This window comes from Lissotriton vulgaris, chromosome 2_1 (assembly GCF_964263255.1).
Source record: "Lissotriton vulgaris chromosome 2_1, aLisVul1.2, whole genome shotgun sequence".
Classification (NCBI taxonomy): domain Eukaryota; kingdom Metazoa; phylum Chordata; class Amphibia; order Caudata; family Salamandridae; genus Lissotriton; species Lissotriton vulgaris.
The window spans coordinates 828,244,164-828,265,485 of NC_141687.1; the positions used below are offsets into that span (position 1 = coordinate 828,244,164).

Below are 21,322 nucleotides of genomic sequence, written 5' to 3' on the forward strand. Positions count from 1 at the left end.
CATCATCCGATGATTCCATGTGGAGAGAAAACTACCTGCTGAATCTTTCCCTCCCTCTTCTCCCCCAGACTCACTGTCAGTATCATAATCCTGCTCAGAAGATTCAAGAAGCATACCAACCACCTGCTGAGCAGTAATTCTACTGCTAGCCATAATGCTTACTGATAAAGGTAACTAGTCAAACAAGTCAACGATAACAAACCCTTTGTAAAAAAAAAAGAAATAAACAAAATGTAGCTTTATCACAAAGACCTATATACTATACCACTCACTTGCCAGAAGTGCCTAAACTCACCTCCACCTACTCTGTACAGACACAGTAAGGACCAAAAGTATCCCACTAAAAAAGAAAAAAGAAGAAAATTACAGATAAGACAATGCAAAACACATCACAAAGAATTTCATGCACAAAACAGTAACTAAATATGCTGCTATTAAGACACCACTTACAAAAAAGGCATTTATGCATGTTATTAATACTCAATTGGAGTAAACACAATGAAAAAATGTTTCTTACCAAAAAAATGCAACTACGCAAAACTGAAGATCAACCACTACCAAAACCGCAAACAAGAATCAAAAGCTTTGCACTAGAATAAAAAGAAGAAAAAACACATTGCAATCACATATGCAAATAATGCACCAGTCCACACACTATCCACCAGCCAAGTAAAGGTAGTAGGTGGGCCTAAAAGCATAAGGCCAATCTGCCCCCGTGGAGACAGAAACAGACACAAAATTCACCATGATAAAGGGGGAGCGACCCTTACCCAAGGGGTCACTCCCAAAAATCAACATTTAAAAAGCCCTGGTGCCTAGTGGCTTCTGCCACGCAGGGGGCAGATGGGCCAGAAAGCATATGGCTGATCTGCCCCCAAAGGGGCCAGAAACAGCCACAATATTCACCCCATAAAGGGGAGCGATCCTTGTCCAAGGGGCCGCTCCCAACAACACTAAAACAAACCCTGGTGGCCTAGTGGGCATACAATAAAATTAATTGTTTATTTGGGTTTCTGCCCATCCAGGGGATCAGAAACGGCCCAAATAAATGCTTCCCTAAGGGGATCAACCCTTGCCCAAGGAGCCGCTCCCCAACAACACTAAAACAATCCCTGGTGCCTAATGGCTTCTGCCCCCCTTGGGGGCAGATTGGCCTAGACTCACAAGACCAATCTGCCCCCAAGGGGGGCAGAAACGTCCAAAATAAATGATCCCCGAAGGGGAGCGACCCTTGCTGAAGGGGCGGCTCCCCCAAAACATATTGCTCCCCCAAAGGGAGCGACCCTTGCACAGGGGCCGCTCCCCGACACACAAGGGGCATTTTTAAAAAAAGAATCCCTGGTGGCCTAGTGGACACACACATACTTTTTTCCCCAAAAATTACCCAATCTGCCCCCCCAAGGGGGTAGAACCAACTACATACACTGACCCCCAAAGGGGAGTGACCCTTGCCCAAGGGGCCGCTCCCCGACACACAAAGGGCTTAAAAAGAAAAAACCCAAGGGGGCACTCCACAAAACACAAAAAGGATATTAAAAACAAAAAAACCCTGGTGGCCCATATATACATATATATATATTTTTCTTTATGCCAAACAGCCCCCCCAAGGGGGGCAGAACAAAGTAAAAACATTTCTCCCCCAAGGGGAGCAACCCTTTCCCAAGGGGCCACTCCGCCGAAACAAAATAGCCATTTAAAAAAAAAAATCCCTGGTGGCCCAGTGGGCATATATACATGTATAAATTATTTTTTTTAAGTCGATCTGCCCCACCAAGGGGGACAGAACAAAGTACAAACATTGCTCCCCCAAGGGCAGCGACCCTTGCCCAAGACCCTTGCTCCACAAAACAAAATTGCCAATTAAAAAAAAAAAAAAAACTGGCATTCCTGCTGCACGCTTGCGCCCCAGGCGCAATTGTGCAGCAGGAATTCTTTTTGAAATGACATCGGAGGAAAGGAAAACCCTTTTAAAAAGTACCCTCACCCTCCCCGAGGAGAAACTCACCTCCTGAAAATGGCTTCCAGTGCATCCGGTATCCTCTAATGACGCCAGCACCTGATGGGGGCAGATTCAAGGGCGACCCACGGGGGGAGCACCAGCGCTTTCCCTGTGGGTGGGTGTTAGGACGAACGGGAGCCGTCCCACGCACATGCCCACTGTGACATTGGACGGCTCCCGGCCCTCCGACGCATGGAAAAGGTTAAAAGAGAAGAATCAATACCAATCCACTATAACAAGCATTATTTCCTGCGTAGCTGGCACCTTTTTCATGGGTCTGATACCACAGACATTATTGATAGCAGAAAGTCTGTCAAAGCCTTGTCTGTGAGATGGCTGAGATACAGATGGATCCCTTCTGAGCACCTCATATATTTTGCACGAACAGAAGTTCTGGCCCGGACGCACTGTATAAATCAATCAATCAATTAAGGTACTTGTATATCGCAACTACTCACCCGTAAGGGTCTCAAGGCACTGTGGGAGAAGGGGTTCAGTCGCAGGGTCAGGTCTTGAGGTGCTTCCTGAATTGAGGCAGGGACGGTGACTGTATGTGGACACAGCTGTTTTATGAGGTTTCCTACATGCATCCCCAGGGAACTCACTTTTTTAGGTTTCGCTGGTGAGCGGAGCCGATTAGGCTCCGCCTCCAGAGAAATCTAATGAGTATAGTAAGCACTATGGAAGACGCCCCCCCGTCCGATTGGCTAGCTCCATAAACGGAGCCTAGCCATTGGACGAGGGGCCTGTCCGTCAATGCCGGACCAGACACGGGGGCGTTCCCGAGATTCTTTGGCTTTGGCGACGTCACGCGACGCCTGGGAACGCCCCCGAGTCTGGTCCGGCCGGGCCGTGCCTGCTGCTGTCCTGGCTTGTGTCCCTCCTCCCGCCGTCCCCACGTTTCCCGCCTCCCTCCCGCCGTCCGTTCCTCTCGTGTCCTTTCCCGCCCCCCTCCCGCCCCCTGTGTCCTCTCCCGCCCCCTCCCGCCGTCCGTTCCTCTCCCGCCCCCCCCCTGTCCTCGTAGGTGCTTGTTACTTTTCTATTGGTTTCATTGTGCGGCCGATCTCCGCCAGAGGAAGTCCAGGTGAGTGCTGGCCGTTCCCGCCCCCCCTCCCGCTGTCCGTGTGCCTCCCCGCCCCCCCTCCTGCTGTCCGTGTGCTTTCCCGCCCCCCCCTCCCACTGTCAGTGTGCTTTCCCGCCCCCCCCCCTCCCACTGTCTGTGTAGCGCTGTATTGTTGCTGCCTCTGTGTGCCGTAAGAAAGAGCAGCGAACGAGTTTACGTGATAGAGCGGGAGGATTGCTTAGCGCTGCATTGTAGTCCACCAGGCGCTGTAAAAGACAGGAGAGGAGACTGGTCGACCTTACTCTCTCCGTCTGGCAAGAATACGTGCCTTCCTCTTTCCCATCCCTTTTCTGGGTGCCTCTTCTAAACCGGTGTGCAGAGCACTGCTGGCCCCGCTCCCGGCTCCGAGCGCTAGAAACACTATCAATACACAGGCCGTACAAATGTATGTGGGAACAGGACGTGGATCTTCTCAGACACAAAGGTGCTTCTATTAAGCAGCATTTAAAATACATATTTAACACTCCGTGGTTTAGCAGCGCTCTCTGCGTGTACAGACACTAGAGACCCGGAACAGACCCGCCTGGGAAAAATAGCAGCATTTAAAATACATATTTAACACTCCGTGGTTTAGCAGCGCTCTCTGCGTGTACAGACACTAGAGACCCGGAACAGACCCGCCTGGGAAAAATAGCAGCATTTAAAATACATATTTCGGCCGATCTCCGCCAGAGGAAGTCCAGGTGAGTGCTGGCCGTTCCCGCCCCCCCTCCCGCTGTCCGTGTGCCTCCCCGCCCCCCCTCCTGCTGTCCGTGTGCTTTCCCGCCCCCCCCTCCCACTGTCAGTGTGCTTTCCCGCCCCCCCCCCCCCTCCCACTGTCTGTGTAGCGCTGTATTGTTGCTGCCTCTGTGTGCCGTAAGAAAGAGCAGCGAACGAGTTTACGTGATAGAGCGGGAGGATTGCTTAGCGCTGCATTGTAGTCCACCAGGCGCTGTAAAAGACAGGAGAGGAGACTGGTCGACCTTACTCTCTCCGTCTGGCAAGAATACGTGCCTTCCTCTTTCCCATCCCTTTTCTGGGTGCCTCTTCTAAACCGGTGTGCAGAGCACTGCTGGCCCCGCTCCCGGCTCCGAGCGCTAGAAACACTATCAATACACAGGCCGTACAAATGTATGTGGGAACAGGACGTGGATCTTCTCAGACACAAAGGTGCTTCTATTAAGCAGCATTTAAAATACATATTTAACACTCCGTGGTTTAGCAGCGCTCTCTGCGTGTACAGACACTAGAGACCCGGAACAGACCCGCCTGGGAAAAATAGCAGCATTTAAAATACATATTTAACACTCCGTGGTTTAGCAGCGCTCTCTGCGTGTACAGACACTAGAGACCCGGAACAGACCCGCCTGGGAAAAATAGCAGCATTTAAAATACATATTTAACACTCCGTGGTTTAGCAGCGCTCTCTGCGTGTACAGACACTAGAGACCCGGAACAGACCCGCCTGGGAAAAATACACGAAGCAAATGGTTCTATAAAATAATCATGCGTTCCCCCCATATGAGCTGCGATTCTGAACACTTTCATCGATTTTATTGGGTTTGGAGGAGGGGCCAAATGGTCTATATGGCTCAGAGTCCATATAGACCACTCGCATCCACTTCCAAGAGACCCGTGATGAGCAGGCGCCTCGCAGCCAACCTCGGAGGCTGCCTCGAGTGCAGGCGCTCGGGGTTCCTCCCGGGAGTTGGCGGGGTGGTGCTGTCGGCCCCTGGCCCTCTGCCTCTATCTAGGCAGCTACTAGATGCTTCTCACATGCCCAAGTGCACAGTGTCCATACGAGGATGCGCTGGCCTGCCTCCCTGAGGGTGCGGGACGCAGGGTGGCAGACGCGGGTGTCTGTCAGTGTCAGCATTTGAACCGTCAGTGACTTTTTTCTGACGTGGTATCGGTGATCAATTTTCAAAACACACTCGCACCCTCCCCTGTGGTTTGGTGGGATTTGAGGCGTGACATACGAATGCTGTGCTCATGCCAACTTCATCGTCTGTAAAAAAACGGGGCGGGGTAATGCCCATCCCCCACTTAGTTCACCATTTTTGCTCTGAGCCTCGATGCGTGATGCTACCTCTGGTAGCTGCCACTGCCCATGTTTTCTATATTCCGTATTATTTTAGTATTTCAGAATGTTTACAGTGCTTCGAAGCCATCCGAAAGATGTGACTAGAAGCATGTTGGCGCTAAACCCCACCTAAATAAAACACGAGCACCCTGCTATGGTGCCCCAGATTTCACCTGGTGGCGCTTGATGGCAGAGCAGCTTAGGTACACTTCCGCCAAGGATGCCCGAAGGGGTCTCCAAGGGACATCAGATATCTTGTTTATTCTGACACAGCTACCACTTGCAAGGCGTCCAGGACCCGCGTGACCTAAGCTCCCCTGCCTGTCCCAATTAAGCAACAATTCCAATGCCAAAGGCAACTGTGCCGTTTGCATACAGCGCCCCACCCTTGCGTTCCTGCCTCTTTCTAGGCGCTCCCATATATTTAAATGAATCTACTGAGGCATGCACCAATTAAGTGCCCAGGATGACACAATTAGGCCAAGTGGGAAAGCTGCGACCGCTTTCCCTTGGGTGCTTCATCGCTTGATCTCAGCTCCTAGAAACCTAACACCAATCTTCAAAATGTTGTGTGCCATTTTCAGACACTTTTCTCCTTTCTGGTGCCACTGCTCAGGGTCAGCTCTTCCTGAAAGAAGGCTAACAACAGCGACTGGGTCAGGGCAATGTGAAAACCAGTGGTGGTGGGGGCGGGCAAAGACAGTCATTGTAGTAAATGCACGTTTGAGATGTTGCTGCCATTACATTCTGTATTAGGCCCTACATTATAATAAGACACTAAATGAAAGATAACTTTAGGCATTATGAGGTTGCATTATATGTTCCTGTTTTTCTATTTATATTTTTTGTACATGCATTTATTTCCTTAACATGCATGCATACATCAGAGGAACGGACGTACACACTTGAATAATCTAAATGTTACCTTTATGTTACAGAGGGGAGTGCTTCCTAAAAGCTTCCATTGTAGTGACGCCCTACAAAATATATTGTTATTTTCTATAAAACAGAATTAGATGTTCTGGGTGGACCAAATAAACCGCTATACGTCCTTATCTATACCTTATGCATTGTATTGTAAACAAGCGGTGTATTAGATGAACTGATTCCTGTATTACTATCTGGAAAAGTCATCTAGCAACAACACTACATGGAGGCTGGAAGGCATTTCACCATCACACCGTTTATCACTGGCGGGTGAGGGCGGGAAAGCACAACTCGGACGCTGAGCCGCTTTCCAAGGCCGACCTTGTCCTTAACCGTGTCAGTGATTGACTTATTCTTCAGTGTGATTCTGCAAATGCCAGAAGTTGTAAGGCCCCTATTTCATACGCATGACGTCATCCCTGCAAATAGCGGTATTTCAACCCCCAAAAGAACGTTTTATTGTTAATTACTCATAACAATTATTTTCCATTTTTGGGGGGGGTCCTACAATGCCATCTCATAGTCCTATGACAATAAAGAACAAGGCCGCGATTGACCTTGTCTCTAATATCCCATATGCAATTATAGGTCCATAATGCCTGAAATGTTCGCTTCACCCCCTCTTATTTCGTTGTCACTAACTGCGTCTCTTTTTCGGAGTCTGGCTCGCACTTTCGCGCTCTCTCTCCCACTCACTTTATATCTGTATCCACCGTATATATTTCTGACTACCATTCTACCCAAAACAATGCATTTCCATTTCACAGTACTTTTCTTTCCATCTTTTTCTTCCTCACACACACACATATTTTTCCTCTCGCGCTCTTCCTCTCTCTCTCTCTCTCTCTCTCTCTCTCTCTCTTTCTCTCTCTCATTCTCTGATTCCCTCTCTTACACACGGACATCATTTCTCTCTCTCTCTCTCTCTCTATCTCTCTCTCTCTCTCTCTCTCTCTGATTCCCTCTCTTACACACGGACTTCATTTCTCTCTCTCTCTCTCACTCACACTTTCTGTTTGTTTGAACATCTCACCATACTCGCTCTGACTCGGACTCGGTCACTTTGAAGGTCTCCACTGTCTTCTTCTCAGTTCTCTCTCCCCTCCCCTGTTCTCACTCTATGGTTTTCACTCTCTCTCTTTGTCATGGTCTCCGTACATATGTACTCACATAAACACACGCAGACATTCACATACAAACACCTGTATACATGCATGTATAGTCAACCCTATCAGAGAGTCCTGGGCTCATTTTTAGGTTTCGCCTGGGGCCGGAGCTCCTAGCTCCGCCCAGGAGAAATCTAATGTCCCTACAGTGTGGAGCTTAGTCCCGCCCTCTGTTCCATTGGCTAGCTCCATAAATGGAGGCTAGCCATTGGAACAGAGATCTGTCCGTCATGGCCGGACCAGACTCGTGGGCGTTCCTGCATTTTTTTCCCTCTCCACCCTTTTTGCATCGTCATCAAGGCCGTGGGCGGGGTTTATTTTTTTTTTTTAGTCAGTTTCGTTTGGTCATTGTGCGGCCGATCTCCGCCAGAGGAAGTCCCGCTGTCCGTGTGCCTCCCCGCCCCCCCTCCCGCTGTCCGGGTGCCTCCCCGCCCCCCTCCCGCTGTCCGTGTGCTTTCCCGCCCCCCTCCCCCTCCCGCTGTCCGTGTGCTTTCCCGCCCCCCCTCCCGCTGTCCGTGTCTGCATCGACCCCGAGAAGGAGCAGAGAAGCGGCTGGCAAGTGGGATCCCGAGCGGAGGACCGGAGCAGCCAACATGACTGGAAGGTGGGAATCCTCAACCCCCAGCCCTAATATAACTTACGACTTATCCCCTACTTCTCTAGCAAACACATAGCCCACCACATGATCATCTCCTCGTGCACCGTAAGCATCGACTGAGGATTTTTATTGGAAACCGTGCTTGCCCGCCACACCCCGCAGATCATCACCCGGCATCGCTAGGACAATGACTAACTATTTTAAAAGAACTAGCCCCATCCTCTGCCTCGTACCCCCAGGCAAAACCTGCCCACCAGATCCTGTAGAAACAGTGTCCATGCAAACACCAGCAGACATACATTCCCGTAAATTGCCTTAAAACACAATCCTGCGGCCAGATCTTTTAAACAAACACCTCACCAACTTATGATCTAAGAACACCTTGCAAGAAATAAATAGTCCCAGACCAACCGGCATGACTATGAGAAACAATATCTTAAATAGCCCTGGCAGAAACAGTACATTGATCAGCCCCTACCAATGACTCCCATCCTCCCAACACTAAGGCCCACGACTACTAAAGGCAAAAACCTCAGCTGCCAGATCACCTCCATCTCTTCGGAAACAATCCCCCCGAATAACAGACACTATCATACTTCTAGAGCTATACTTACGGCCACTTGTGCCAGTAACAGCGCTCAGATCCAACCTTTACCGTAAACAAATTCCAATCACTATCAACATCATGATAGGGACCTTCTGGATACAGTTCGAATGATATCTGAATGACCGCATTATAAATGAGTGATGAAGTGGATCATGACAACTCCAGTGAGTCTTGACGTTGTAGCCAAACACCCTTTGCACTCTAAGACTTGCACTAATGCATTATCATTTGTATTTCGCAATTACTAGCCCTGCCTATATGGGCAGTATGCTACATCTTCTAAGGTGTGGGGCTGGAAGGGTGTTGTCTTAGTTTTGATTCTATGTTTGTAGTGTTTTTATGTAGCATACGATGACCACCAACATGTGGCTATCATGTTATGGGATGCAGCACTTGCTAGTGTGAATGGGGGAAGCAGTGTAGGTAGGCATGCAGTTTATCGTTTCCAGTAAGCTGCCAGCTTTGGTCAGTGCTGCAAGTTTCATTAGGGTACTTCCTATAGTGGTTACTGCATATAGTTGTTGTGAGATGTCAAGTAGCAGCCCTCACAGTATTTTGTTATTTGGGACATGCTGCAGTAGACTAAATTAGTCGTCCGGTGGCATATCTCATTAGTTTTTCCTGTTAAGTTGATGATTGGTTGTTTATTTGTATGTTGCTGTGGACCTGCACATTATTGGGTGCCAAACATGACCTGTAGCAGTACTGTCTTCCGAAAGCGTGAGAGGATCGAGCAGTACTAGTGAATTACTATGAAGCCTGTTTGAGCTGCGTGCCTGCTGGGTGAGAGCCAGAAGAGTTGTTTGTGAATTTATATTCCTGTATAATACCCCAGTTAGACACAAGTCAGCCCTTCATAACTTATCTGGACATAGAACGTTGTTTGCTTGGTAAGGCTGTTCTATATGTATGAACTGTAGATTGTACTTAAAGGAGCGATTACTGTTCCAGGTTCTAGCTCAGAGTCATTGTATAGTGTAGTTATGTTGCAAGCAGCTGTTTCCCCTCCCTCCAAAATGTTAAGGCTCCGAATCTTGGCTGATAGTGAGCTCTAGAGCTTGGCGTTATGAACATTGCTTATCTATCTAGTTGTGAATAACCAGTGGAGAGCTTCCAGGACTGATGTCATATATTCTCAAGGGTGGAGGGGGAGACGTAGTCTTGCAACACCATTTTGAATTAGTTACATTTACATATGATGTAGCTGGGGAGCCGAGGATGGGCTGTTTTCATAGTTGAGCTTGGAGATTACGAGTGTGAGGATAGATTGTAGTTTAATTACTTTGGGACAGATGCACAACCTTTTTTTTGCGGTCGCAAATGGGAAATTGGCCCGTTTGCGACCGCAAAATAGGAAAATAGGCCTGTGCAATGTACAAACCCTGTTTTGCGAATCTGCAACATTACAGACTCGCAAAATAGGGTTTGCCACTCGCTATTATGAAGGGATATACAAGGCTGAGAGAGCTGTGTGGTCTGAGAGAGCTGTTGGCAATGTAAATAACAATGCCATTTATTTATAAGTCAAAAACAAAAAAAGAAATGTCATGAGCAATGCCAATAGCTCTAACTTTTCCAAAGGCGAAACCATTGCATTGTAAATGCTTGTTAAAGCAGGTATCTTCAGAAAAGATGCAGTCTTTTAAAAGAAAGGCGCTCTGAAGTACTATGAGGCTACAGTGGAAAGAGACCCCAAATTCCCAGGTCCACTTCCGAACCAAACTACACCTAGGAAAACTGCCCTCAGATATCCTTTTTTAACAGAATAGATCAACACCATTCAGCTTGCTTTCCTTTGTAGGATCCTTTAACAACTGATATTAGTGAGTAAGCCACCGCCCAAGAAATTGTACATTTCACCCATTCTGCAATCCAGAACAACTGAGCCCTTGCTTTAACAACTTTCCCGTGGTTACTATGCATTAAGTAGAACATGCAAACATTCATACATTGAATTTTATTCCCTTTTCCTACATTTACTTATAAAGACATATTTGTAATAATGGAACTTATTTTAGGGAAATTTGCAATTTGTTTTATCTTTTAACTACCTGTAGATCCGAACCCCAAATAGCTAATGGTTTTCCTAGGTTAGTGTTTTCCCTGATCTGCTTCCTGGTCTTACAAAATCCCCTGCAAGCATCCTCAATCCAATGTCCCACTGTTGGCATTCGAGAACATACTAGTCTCTTTGGTTCTAATCTTCTGTAGGTAGGTCTCACATAATCTCCATACATGACTTGCTAACACTTCCCCTCAGGCTTCACCACCTAATCTGCCATAAACTTTGACTAGCCCACCATAAACAGCAGGCTGCAGTGCAGGATATATATATATATATATATAAAACATCCAGCTCCCATAAAGAAGAACTCCGTGGAAGAAGGCACAGGCGCAAAGTGGTTTCAGGATTCGGCATCAATTTATTGGATCATGTCGCCCTCAATCCCAGGTACAAGAGACGTTTCAGCCTACACAGAGGCCTTTCTCAATCTAGTTTGGCGCCATTAATTGTGCATGTTAAATAGCCCTTCCCAATGGACCTCCCACTGGGCCTTGCAATGGACATAGAAAACACATTCTGATGTAACTATTCGTCCCATAGCCCAACAAATGCAAGTGTGTGTGACTGTATATATATATATATATGTATATATATATATATATATATAGAGAGAGAGAGAGAGAGAGAGAGAGATAACTCTAATCACTAGTATATGCAGTAGACAATTGTACTCTCTACCATTCCTAAGTGATCTTAGAGTATATCCATTTGTATCTCTTCCTTGAGTGACTCTACTATTTGTACATTTGCAATTTCCTTACTGTTTGTATCTATTTCCTGTGTGACTTTACATCTTGTACATGTGCAATTTTTTCTGTTTGTATCTTTTATGTAACGCATGTAATCCTAAATGCGTATGTTTTGCAACTGGTTCTTGGGTAAAGCGCTCTGACACCTTCGGGTAAAGTTCGCGCTATATAAAATCACATTAAATAAAATAAAATAAATAAATAACCTTGTTAAGTGCCCTTCAGGTTGTTATCTAGTTTCCCCTGAACATGGGGGAATTGTATAGCTCATCCATCTAACCCACCTAATCCCACTTCGCCACCCCCCCCCCCCCCCCCAAAGCTTTTACTCGGCCATACCCATCTCTTGCAGCTCTCACCTGATCTGCAAGTCTCCTCATGTGCTGAAGAACCCCACTGAACACCTCGCAATCTCACCTGATTTCCACCATGCGATGATCCGCAAATCTGTCTTGGAAATGTTTGAGTGCCTGGATCACTGCTGACGTACACTCCACATAGGTGTAATCAATCATTATGTCACCTGAGGCAAACAAGAACATATTCTTAACTAGTCAACATTTCAATTCAGCGAAGACTAATAACCCAACAAACCTTGAGCATAAGCGGTAATAGCCTCCTTAGAGACCATGTATTGGACATGAAATAAATGATAAAAAACATTTGTAGTTTGTCTAAATGATATAAACACACATTATTGGATACTGGAGTGGGCGGATGTGCAGGAGGTGCACATGAGGAAGATACAACGGAATGACAAGTTAGGGGATGGGCTGGTTGTGTGGGGAACTATGATACAGGCTTTAACCCCCCATGACAGACCTTTGTGAGGGACTCAGTAGGTAACAAAGCAAATAGATACAGTGTGCACTGAGATGGGCCTGCAGGAGTGGGTAGGGGGCAGATATTGGATAATGGCTGAAGACCAATAGTAATGGGTCTTTGAGGACAAGGTGCCAATACACAGTGGCAGAATGTGGGTCATGAGCACCCAATACATGGATAAGAGCATGGGGGAGGGGTTTAGGATAAGTTTAAAGGCAATGTTTTTACAATAGTTGTTTGGACTACAAAAAAAAGAGAGAAAAGCACTTAGTGGTAGGGATTGTTATCATTACAGATGTATTCTCTCGAATGGTAAATATTGTTGCCATACTAACCGCACTGTAACGACATTGAAGTTAAGTTTATGTTTGGGAAAAATGGCAATAAAAACAACTTAAAGAAAAAAAAACATACATCGTCAGCCCAAGATGGCCCCATCTTTCTGGGGTTCCTGAGTGCTGTCCCGATCTCTTGTCCGCCACTATGACATGTGGCACCCCAAAGCGAAGCAGAGACTGAAGTGGACAACGAAATACTGGTGGGCAGCCTGGAAAGTGCCCCTGCCTCAGTCAGAATAATCTGCAAAGCAGCTTCAGCCTTTTGGCCATGGTGGACACTGCTGTTGTGCCATGTACAAATGGCCAAAATGAAAAGGTTACTTACCTTTGGTGATGGCTTTTCTGGTCGAGACTATCCTTTTTTGGGTTTTTCACATATGTAAACAGCAACACATTACAGTAATGGTGTTTGCATCCATCTCGTTGCATGTAGAGGACTGGTTCATGCAACCAACAGTTTAAAGCAACATTTTTTCTGGTCCAGTCTATCGTACCACCTATTCTTCAGCTTGTGAACTTAAGTAGATGCCAAAGCAGTATATCCAGGAGAAGGGTCAGTGGAATGGCTCAGAACAGGAAATCTTGCCAAGCATGTGAAGTGCCCGTCCTGCTGAATCTGTCTGTCTAAGGAAGCAGGAGTGCTTCATGAACATATCAAGGGATACCCACATAACTGTCTGACAAATGTCCAGAGCTGGCACACCACACTCTAGCACATTCGTAGCAGCCTTTGCTCTGGTCTGGTGGATTGAGTGTTCAAGCCTTCTGGGAGTTACTTTCAGCTAGCCAATAGTAGATATTTATGCATAAAATAATCAGTTGGGAGATGGTTCTCTTTTGCACCTCTTTGCCCCTTTTTAGTTCCAGAGAAACTGACGAAAAGTTGGTCATCCTGTCTGTAGTCTCTGGTTTAGTCAATGTAGAAACTCAGGGATATCTTGGGGTCCAGACGGACAAGCTGATCTCCTCCTTAGAGGTATGAGTCGGTGCACAGAAGATGGACAAGGTAATGGATTGGTCTATGTGAGAAAGCGTCACTACCTTCAGAAAGGATGCAGCTTTTGTGCAAGCAACCAGTCAAACAACTGGCTTGTCTGTGATAAATGAAGTGTATGGCTGCACCACAGTCAGCACCTTCTGTTCATGGACTCATCTTGCAGATGTTATGGCCATGAGACAGGGAGGCTGGATGGTGAGCAGGAGTGGACAGCTGTGCATTGGCTTAAAAGAAGTGTACACGAAGCATGTAAGGGCCAAATTAAGGTTCCACTCTCATTTATTTATTTATAAGGTTTTGTATCGCGCAAACGTGATCCACGAGGGTATCCGGGCGCTTTACAGTATACAGTATAAAACATAAAATGATGAGGTAGTATACAAGCATTTGGTATTTGTCATTACGTACAAAAGAGGTGTGTAGTATAGGGATAACATAGGTGACCTGTAGACAGAACATTGCACTATATACAGTTAATGAGCATTAGGTGGTTGTGATAATAAACATACTTATATATTCTCCTTCAGTTTACCGTCGGAATGTGGTATGTGGATAATATATGAGACCCGTGGCCAACAGAGCATTACACTATATACAGTTATTGAGCATTATGTGGATATGATAATAAACATACAAATAATATTCTCCTTCATTCCACCAGAGGTAGGCAGTGATAAGAGGAACGTATAGGTGACTCAATGTCAGCATATAATTAAGTCTTAGGACGTGAATTTGTTAATTAGTAGAGTTTTTACTTCTTTTTTGAATGCGGAAAAGGAAGAGATTCCACGTACCCCTGGAGGTAAGGAGTTCCAAATCTTTGGTGCAGTCCAGGAGAAAGCCCTGCAACCAGTTCTCTTTTTATGGATAATAATGTGGTTTCAGCAGTAAAGTACTCGCACTTCGTAGTTGTCTGCAGCCTCGTATGGCAGCCAGTTCAGAGCTTTCAGGGTCGGAGAGATGTGGATATTTCTTTTCGTTCCTGATACCAGTCTTGCTGCAGCATTAAGTGATGCCCTCAGCAGAGCCAACTTGTATTTGGGGAGACCGCAAAGAGTGGTGCTTCTATAGTCTAATCTTGGTAGCACTAGGGCTTGCACTGCCATTTTTAGGTCGGCCTGCGGGAGGAAGGATTTGAGTTTCCTTAGTATGCTCAACTTGTGATTATCTCCCTCAGTGGCATTAGTGATGTGCGTCTGCTTATTCAGGTGTTTGGGGGGTGTTGCGGGGTGACCGAGCTCTGTGCCAGGGCTGCTTCTCGGACGATTTTGTTACAGGGCCGATTTTGCAACTATGCTGCAAAAACGGCCCTGTAACAAAATCGGCCCCCAGGGGCCCAAATCGGTCCCCACCCTTGCGGCGCAACGGGGGATTGCCCGGTGCCCGCAACGGCCGGGCCTGTCTGCACTGCTGACATTATAAAGGGATGCTTGATCTGTCTGAAGTGTGGCTCACTGGTTAGAGGAGGCAGACCTGGAAGCAGAGGTCAGCCAGGGACCAGGGTTGAATTCCCGGCTCGGCGGGGTCTTGAGTCCTAAAATGTCCATGGACTTGACAATTCTTGCTCCGGTGCCTACTCGATTCACTGGTTCACACTCTGCGACTCTGGGCAATAGCTTGCTTAATCTCCACAATGGCCCCTCGCGGCGGGATGCCTGGCTTTCACCTTGCGGATACCCTGCCGGGGCTATCTCACAGGAGAATACCAGGACGGGTTTCCTAAGCAAGCGCTTAGAAACCGGTTAGTGATTTGCGCTATATAAATTCCTGTACATTTACATTTACATTTACATGATCTGGCAACCGTAAGAAGGTCAAAAGAGTGAAAGGTGACCTTTAACCATAGCCACAACAAAGCCTTGCTGGGCTAAAGAAAGGCAGAACATGAGAACATCAGACAACTTTGCATTTAAGTGTTGGATGTTACAGCAGGAGTACCAAACAATCATTTTCTCTCAACGTTCTGCATAAGCAGTCTTGGTAGATGGACATCTGGCTGCCAAGATAATACCAACCACTTCGGGAAAAAGGTCCAAAGCCCTCAACTGTTGCTGCTCAGTTTCCACATATGGAGGTGTAGATAGCGCACGACTGGGTGCAAGACCTGGCCGTGCTATTGCGACAGTAGGGGCTCCCCAAAGTAGCAGCTGGAGGACATTTACCACACTCTCCTCGCCCAGTCCAGAGCCACTAGAATAACTTGTAATCGGGCTTTCTTGATGTTTTTTAGCACTCTGGGCAGAAAGGTGTACAGGAGTCATAGATCACCAATGAAGGCGGAAGGTGCCTCTAAGGGAGAACTGTCTTGGGAACTCCTACGCATCAAGGTTTTGTTACTGCACATTCTCTGCGGTGGTGAAAAGCTCGAGCCAGGATTCTCCCAAGTGCTGGAAGATACCCTGTGCCACCTCTGAGTGTTACTGCCATTTCTGATTTGCTAGTCTGAATTCGTCCACCTGCGAGTTTAAAGAGTCTGCAGATGCTGGGTGATCAGGTATATGACAATTAAAAAAAAGTATGCAGTCCCTAAAGACTGTAAAGAAGGCCTAAGTTGGATGGTTTCAAGATAAGGAATATGATCCAATCAAAGCACAGGCCCTCACACACCCAGAAGGGTGCCATGCTTCATCACTGGGTAAGCTCTTCATTGGGCCAGAGCTGCAATGCCCGGCGGGCACCCATTGAGGGGGCATTTTGCTGTAGATTTTTTAGAGTAGCTGTTTGACGAGGCGATGGTATGTGGGCTGAAAATGTTAAGTAGATTAGTGAAAAAAGTGAATTAAAATAGCTGAATTGATACTCAGGGACAATCTATTTAATTAATGAGATCACTAGCCTAGTTAAAATCTTGTCCACTACTTCAGGATATAATGGTCCTAGATAGCTCCGAAGGGTTATGATTTACTTGGTCAACATATTTCTTGCATTGTTCAGTAAAAAATTATCATGTGGCGATTCTTCAGGACCTAGAAACTACCCTAATCTACACGGTGTCTGGTTTCTCTGGGTGTTAATGCTCAATCTAAGATAACCAGTCACTCAATGAATAATACGCGAAATATTGTACCTTAACTTCGATAAAAACCATCCTGAAACACAAACATTAAAATACGTATTTGTCAATGACAAATATGTGTTTCTGAACAAGGCATACAAAACAACTGTGAAAGGCATCCCCCAGAGTGACTTGTACAGAGAACAACGTGAAACAATTTGACACCACACACACACACACGATAATGTGACTGGTGTGAGGCCACTCTATGTATGAGACTTTCAACGTAGGCCTATTGAAGAAAAATCACCAGGACTCACCCAATTAGTGTAATGGATCGGGCCTCATAAGTAAAAGCATAGAGAACACCAATTAGCATTATAGGGGAAGAGAGCATTAAAGTTAAATCAGGCTTATCTTATTGTAGCGGTAGAGAAATTCTCCTCTCTTTTATGGAGTAGATACTTGCACGGACACAGAACATCGTCCACCGCTGGAAGATAGTGAGGCAAGCGTGGGCCAATCGGAGCATGTCAAATCGATGTGCTGCTGGGGCCTACCTGTATACAAGATGGCACAGGCAAAGGTGGGCACCATGTTGGTGGTGGGGAAAACCCAAGTAGCAATATGGTGCAATCCGTTAGAAACCAGCTATATGGTGCATGAAAATACATGTAATTAACAGTCAGTCAAAAGGGTGAAAGGATCACACCGTCCTTTAATAAGTGGTGAGTGAAGCTCCACGTCATATTAACGGTCAATCAAAATGATTAAAAGATCACATAATCCTTAATTAACTATTAGAACATTGGAATGTTGGGAGCTCCATTGTAGACAATGGATGCTCTATGCTACTACAGGCCGGTAAAGGCCCAAGGAGCAACATTCTAATGTTTTACAAAGGCCTGTCTGAGCGATCGAGGAGATTTGAATCCCCTCGAGCTTCGAGAGGCCTTTGTTTTATTTGTTAGAACATTCTGCCCTCTAGTGGCAGAATGTTCTAATAGCCTTATAGCCCTTCGTAGCAGGGCTGTACCGGCTATTAAAGTTGTGGTCCCTTATTAAAGTCCCTTGCCTTCGGCTTGGGCAATTAACGCGGAAGAGGGCCTTCAATAGCCGGTATAGCCTGCTACGGAGGGCTATAAGGCTATATTAGAACATTGGAATGTTGGAAGCTCCATTGAAAACAATTGAGTAGCTACGGGCTTATAAGGGCTGGTATAAGCCCGGAACTCCAACATTTCAATGCTTCTTTGTTCATAGCTGTGGCTGTGAACAAAGGCTTCAGGGAGCCTTAGGGGATTTCAATCCCCTTGTGCTCCCTAAAGCCTTTGTTTAATTTGTTAGAACAATTTGCCCTCTAGTGGCAGAATGTTCTAATAGCCTTATAGGCCTCCGTAGCTGGGCTATACTGGCTATTAAAGTCCCACTCCCTTGTTAAAGTCTCTCACCTTCGGCTCAGGCCTTTCGCTAGAGCAGACCTTTAATAGCCTGTACAGTCAGCTATGGCGGGCTATAAGGCTATAATATGCCATTATACCATCTAATGAAGCATATAAAAACAACAACATAAAGAATGACAGTCACCTTAATGACAAGCTACGTCAGTCGGATGCGGATTAAGCTCTCCCCCTAATGAAGGGGCTATAAGGTGTGAGAAAGTGGCTCTATATGTACTGGATCACCATAACAGGGCACTGGATCAGTGCCCCAAACCATGGAACTGTCGCTTCTGCAATTGCAAACTTTTTTTGCTATTTTCATCCAAATTAATCCATTGTAATCCATTATTTTCAAATCCTAAACCATTTTTAATCTGATACATCCAGGAACAAGGAAAGGCCAATTTTCCACTATTTCTCATATCTTTGCTGGGCCATCCGAACCTCTTCATTCAAAAATACGCACTGAAGGCATGTTTCATCTTTAAGCAGTTTATTACAACCCAATGCATTTCGGGCCTCCGGGGGCCCTTCGTCAGGGGTAACTGTAAGAATTAATTAAACAGAAATTACCATCCAATCCAAGCTGCTGATCAAATCACTTATTCACATATCAAGTTAAAATTGTTTACTGTAACCTCCATACTGTTAAATGGGCATTATACGATTTTCCATAAGTACATGTAATTATTCCGTGTTGATCTAATGCCTTATTATCATTAACATTCCAAGCAGTTTCATAGTCACATGTGGGCTATTGTACCCTTAATATACCTTCCCTCCTCCCTTATCCTCGGTCCGATCAATGGTATTCAGGCTTTCATGCACCGTGCGTGATGGTTTTTACAACAAAACTATTGATGGCCCGAGTCTAACAACACCCATGTTTCTGCTCTTTCTGGTCACATATCAACAACGGCGTCAAACATTTTATTTATCTTTACTTCTCATCCATAGTCCGCCTCATGCTGTATTAAGCAATATCTGTGAAAAGCTCAGTGCTATAAAACGGGCATCCAAACGGGAATTAATCACTATCCCCTCCCTCCATTTTTTAACATCAGCTGCCCTCATCACGTACCTGCTGCAAACCATTTTGTCGACCTGACCTCGGCAAGCCTGTCTCCTAGTTCACAACTCGCCACTCATTTAAATGCTTTCTCGATCCCTCCTCCCACAATTACCCGCCCGTTAAAGTGACCATTACACATGGATAAAACTGCAATCAGGTCGGAACTCCCTTGAACTACAACTCCCATGTTACATCTTAAATACCCTTGAGTGGCCCCTTTCCACTCTACAAAACAAAGTTAATGTTCATTATTATCCCATCGCCGTATGGATGTAGAGATACTGTGAAGATCAAAGCGCTTGCTCGCATTCCATTGTAGTAATTTTTTTTTTTTAAATCAATTCCGAGAAACTTCCAACGATTCGAAAAATAAACATGCTGAGTGAAACCAGATGTTCCGCCTTGCTCGTGGCTCGAGGCGCTGTTATCTCCGTAATTCTTTTTTGTTCAATCTTAAGTGGGTGCTAGCCCTTGTAGAAGCCGATAAATTGTAACAACATATGGGGGGGTTTAGGCTGCACACCTTTTCTCAACCTCTTTATCCGCCTCAATATTTTTCTATTTTTAACTGGCTCACTGGTTGCGTGCCCAGCTTCTAAGACACGTGTATCATTGAATCACCATAAAAGGGCACTGGTTCAGTGCCCCAAACAATGGCACTGTCGCTTCTGCAATTGCAAACTTTTTTTTGCTATTTTCATCCAAATTAATCCATTGTAATCCATTATTTTCAAATCTTAAACCATTTTTAATTTGATACATCCAGGAACAAGGAAAGGCCAATTTTCCACTATTTCTCATATCTTTGCTGGGCCATCCGAACCTCTTCATTCAAAAATACGCACTGAAGGCATGTTTCATCTTTAAGCAGTTTATTACAACCCAATGCATTTCGGGCCTCCGGGGGCCCTTCGTCAGGTGTAACTGTAAGAATTAATTAAACAGAAATTAACATCCAATCCAAGCTGCTGATCAAATCACTTATTCACATATCAAGTTAAAATCGTTTACTGTAACCTCCATACTGTTAAATGGGCATTGTACGATTTTCCATAAGTACATGTAATTATTCCGTGTTGATCTAATGCCTTATTATCATTAACATTCCAAGCAGTTTGACAGTCACATGTGGGCTATTGTACCCTTAATATACCTTCCCTCCTCCCTTATCCTCGGTCCGATCACTGGTATTCAGGCTTTCATGCACCGTGCGTGATGGTTTTTACAACAAAACTATTGTATCTAAGGGGAGAAGATGTGTTGTATGTTTATACTTACATCAAAATGACAACCTGGTGTCTGTAGTCCTTTCTTAGTGTTCCTACCTTCTCTATCTCCCATGTTACCTATGTGTGTTCTATCTGGTGTGTTGAGGATTCCAGCCCTGGCAGTTGGTCTGGTCAGCTGTGGGGGTTTACTGCTCTGCTGTCTAACTTAATAAATATATCTTAACTACCTGAAGACGTGTCCTGCTACCTACCTAATTTTATTTACAACAGTACCCCAAAGGAAGGCACAGGGGGCTGCAGAGAGCCGGGTACAGGGGTGTCTTTTGGTGTTGGGAATCTTACCCTTGGCTGGTCGCAGCTGGGCGGTCTCTGGTTCTGAGGCTGCAGGCGTCGACTGGTTCATCGAGGGGGGTCGCTGGGCACTGGACTTAGGGTCCCAGCCACCGGGGGATGTTCTCGTGGTCTTGGTTCACTTGGGCACGGGCTGGGCTCAGCGGGTGCAGAGTGGGCTGGATTTGCGGTTCCTGGCTGGCACCAGGGGTGTTGCTGTTGGAGCAATCTGCTCATGGGAGTCCCAGTCTCTAAGAGGGTCAATGCATGCAGGTCCTCTGGGGTTCTCGAGGTTGCTGCCCGAAGGAGACGCCGGGGTTAAGAAGGAGCAGGTTAAAGGATCATCAGGCTGGGAGGGCTGGGGCCAAGTCAGTTGTCGTCGTCCTTTTGTAAGCAGCTGCACGGCAGGTCATCCTTCTTCTTGTTCTTCTTCTTGTTTTTCAAAATGGAATCTGAAGAAGGAAGGTTCAGGGAGCCCCTAAATACTGAATTTAGGGGCGTTACAGGTAGGGCAAGGGCAAGGACCAATAGGTCCCTGTCCTGGGGTGGGTACACCCCCTAGCCTGCTCCCCTCCGGTGGGAGGGGGGCAGGAACCTAGCTGTGATTGGGCAGGGCCCCCATCTTCAAGATGGCCGGAGCCCAGGGTTATGCTTCCCCTTGCCTCTCCCACCTTAAGGGTGGGGTTGGCACAGGCTGGCACACCCCCTTTCGAATTAAGGGTTTCCCGCCATGCTTCCCGCCAGAGTGGGGGTCAGAGCTGGTGGGTGCCAGTTGCTGGGTTCAGCAAATGGTCTGGA

The 21,322-nt window shown here is 46.2% G+C and overlaps 1 protein-coding gene across 1 annotated transcript in view; it reads right to left on the reverse strand.

Annotated features, from left to right (window-relative positions):
* The window catches only part of LOC147731234 (lanosterol synthase-like), a 310,880-nt gene that overhangs the window by 71,587 nt on the left and 217,971 nt on the right, over nt 1-21,322 (reverse strand). Inside the window, exon 16 of the mRNA XM_086954169.1 lies at nt 11,714-11,819. Within this exon, the coding sequence (XP_086810295.1) occupies nt 11,714-11,819 (106 nt within the window). The remainder of the gene's footprint in view (nt 1-11,713; nt 11,820-21,322) is intronic.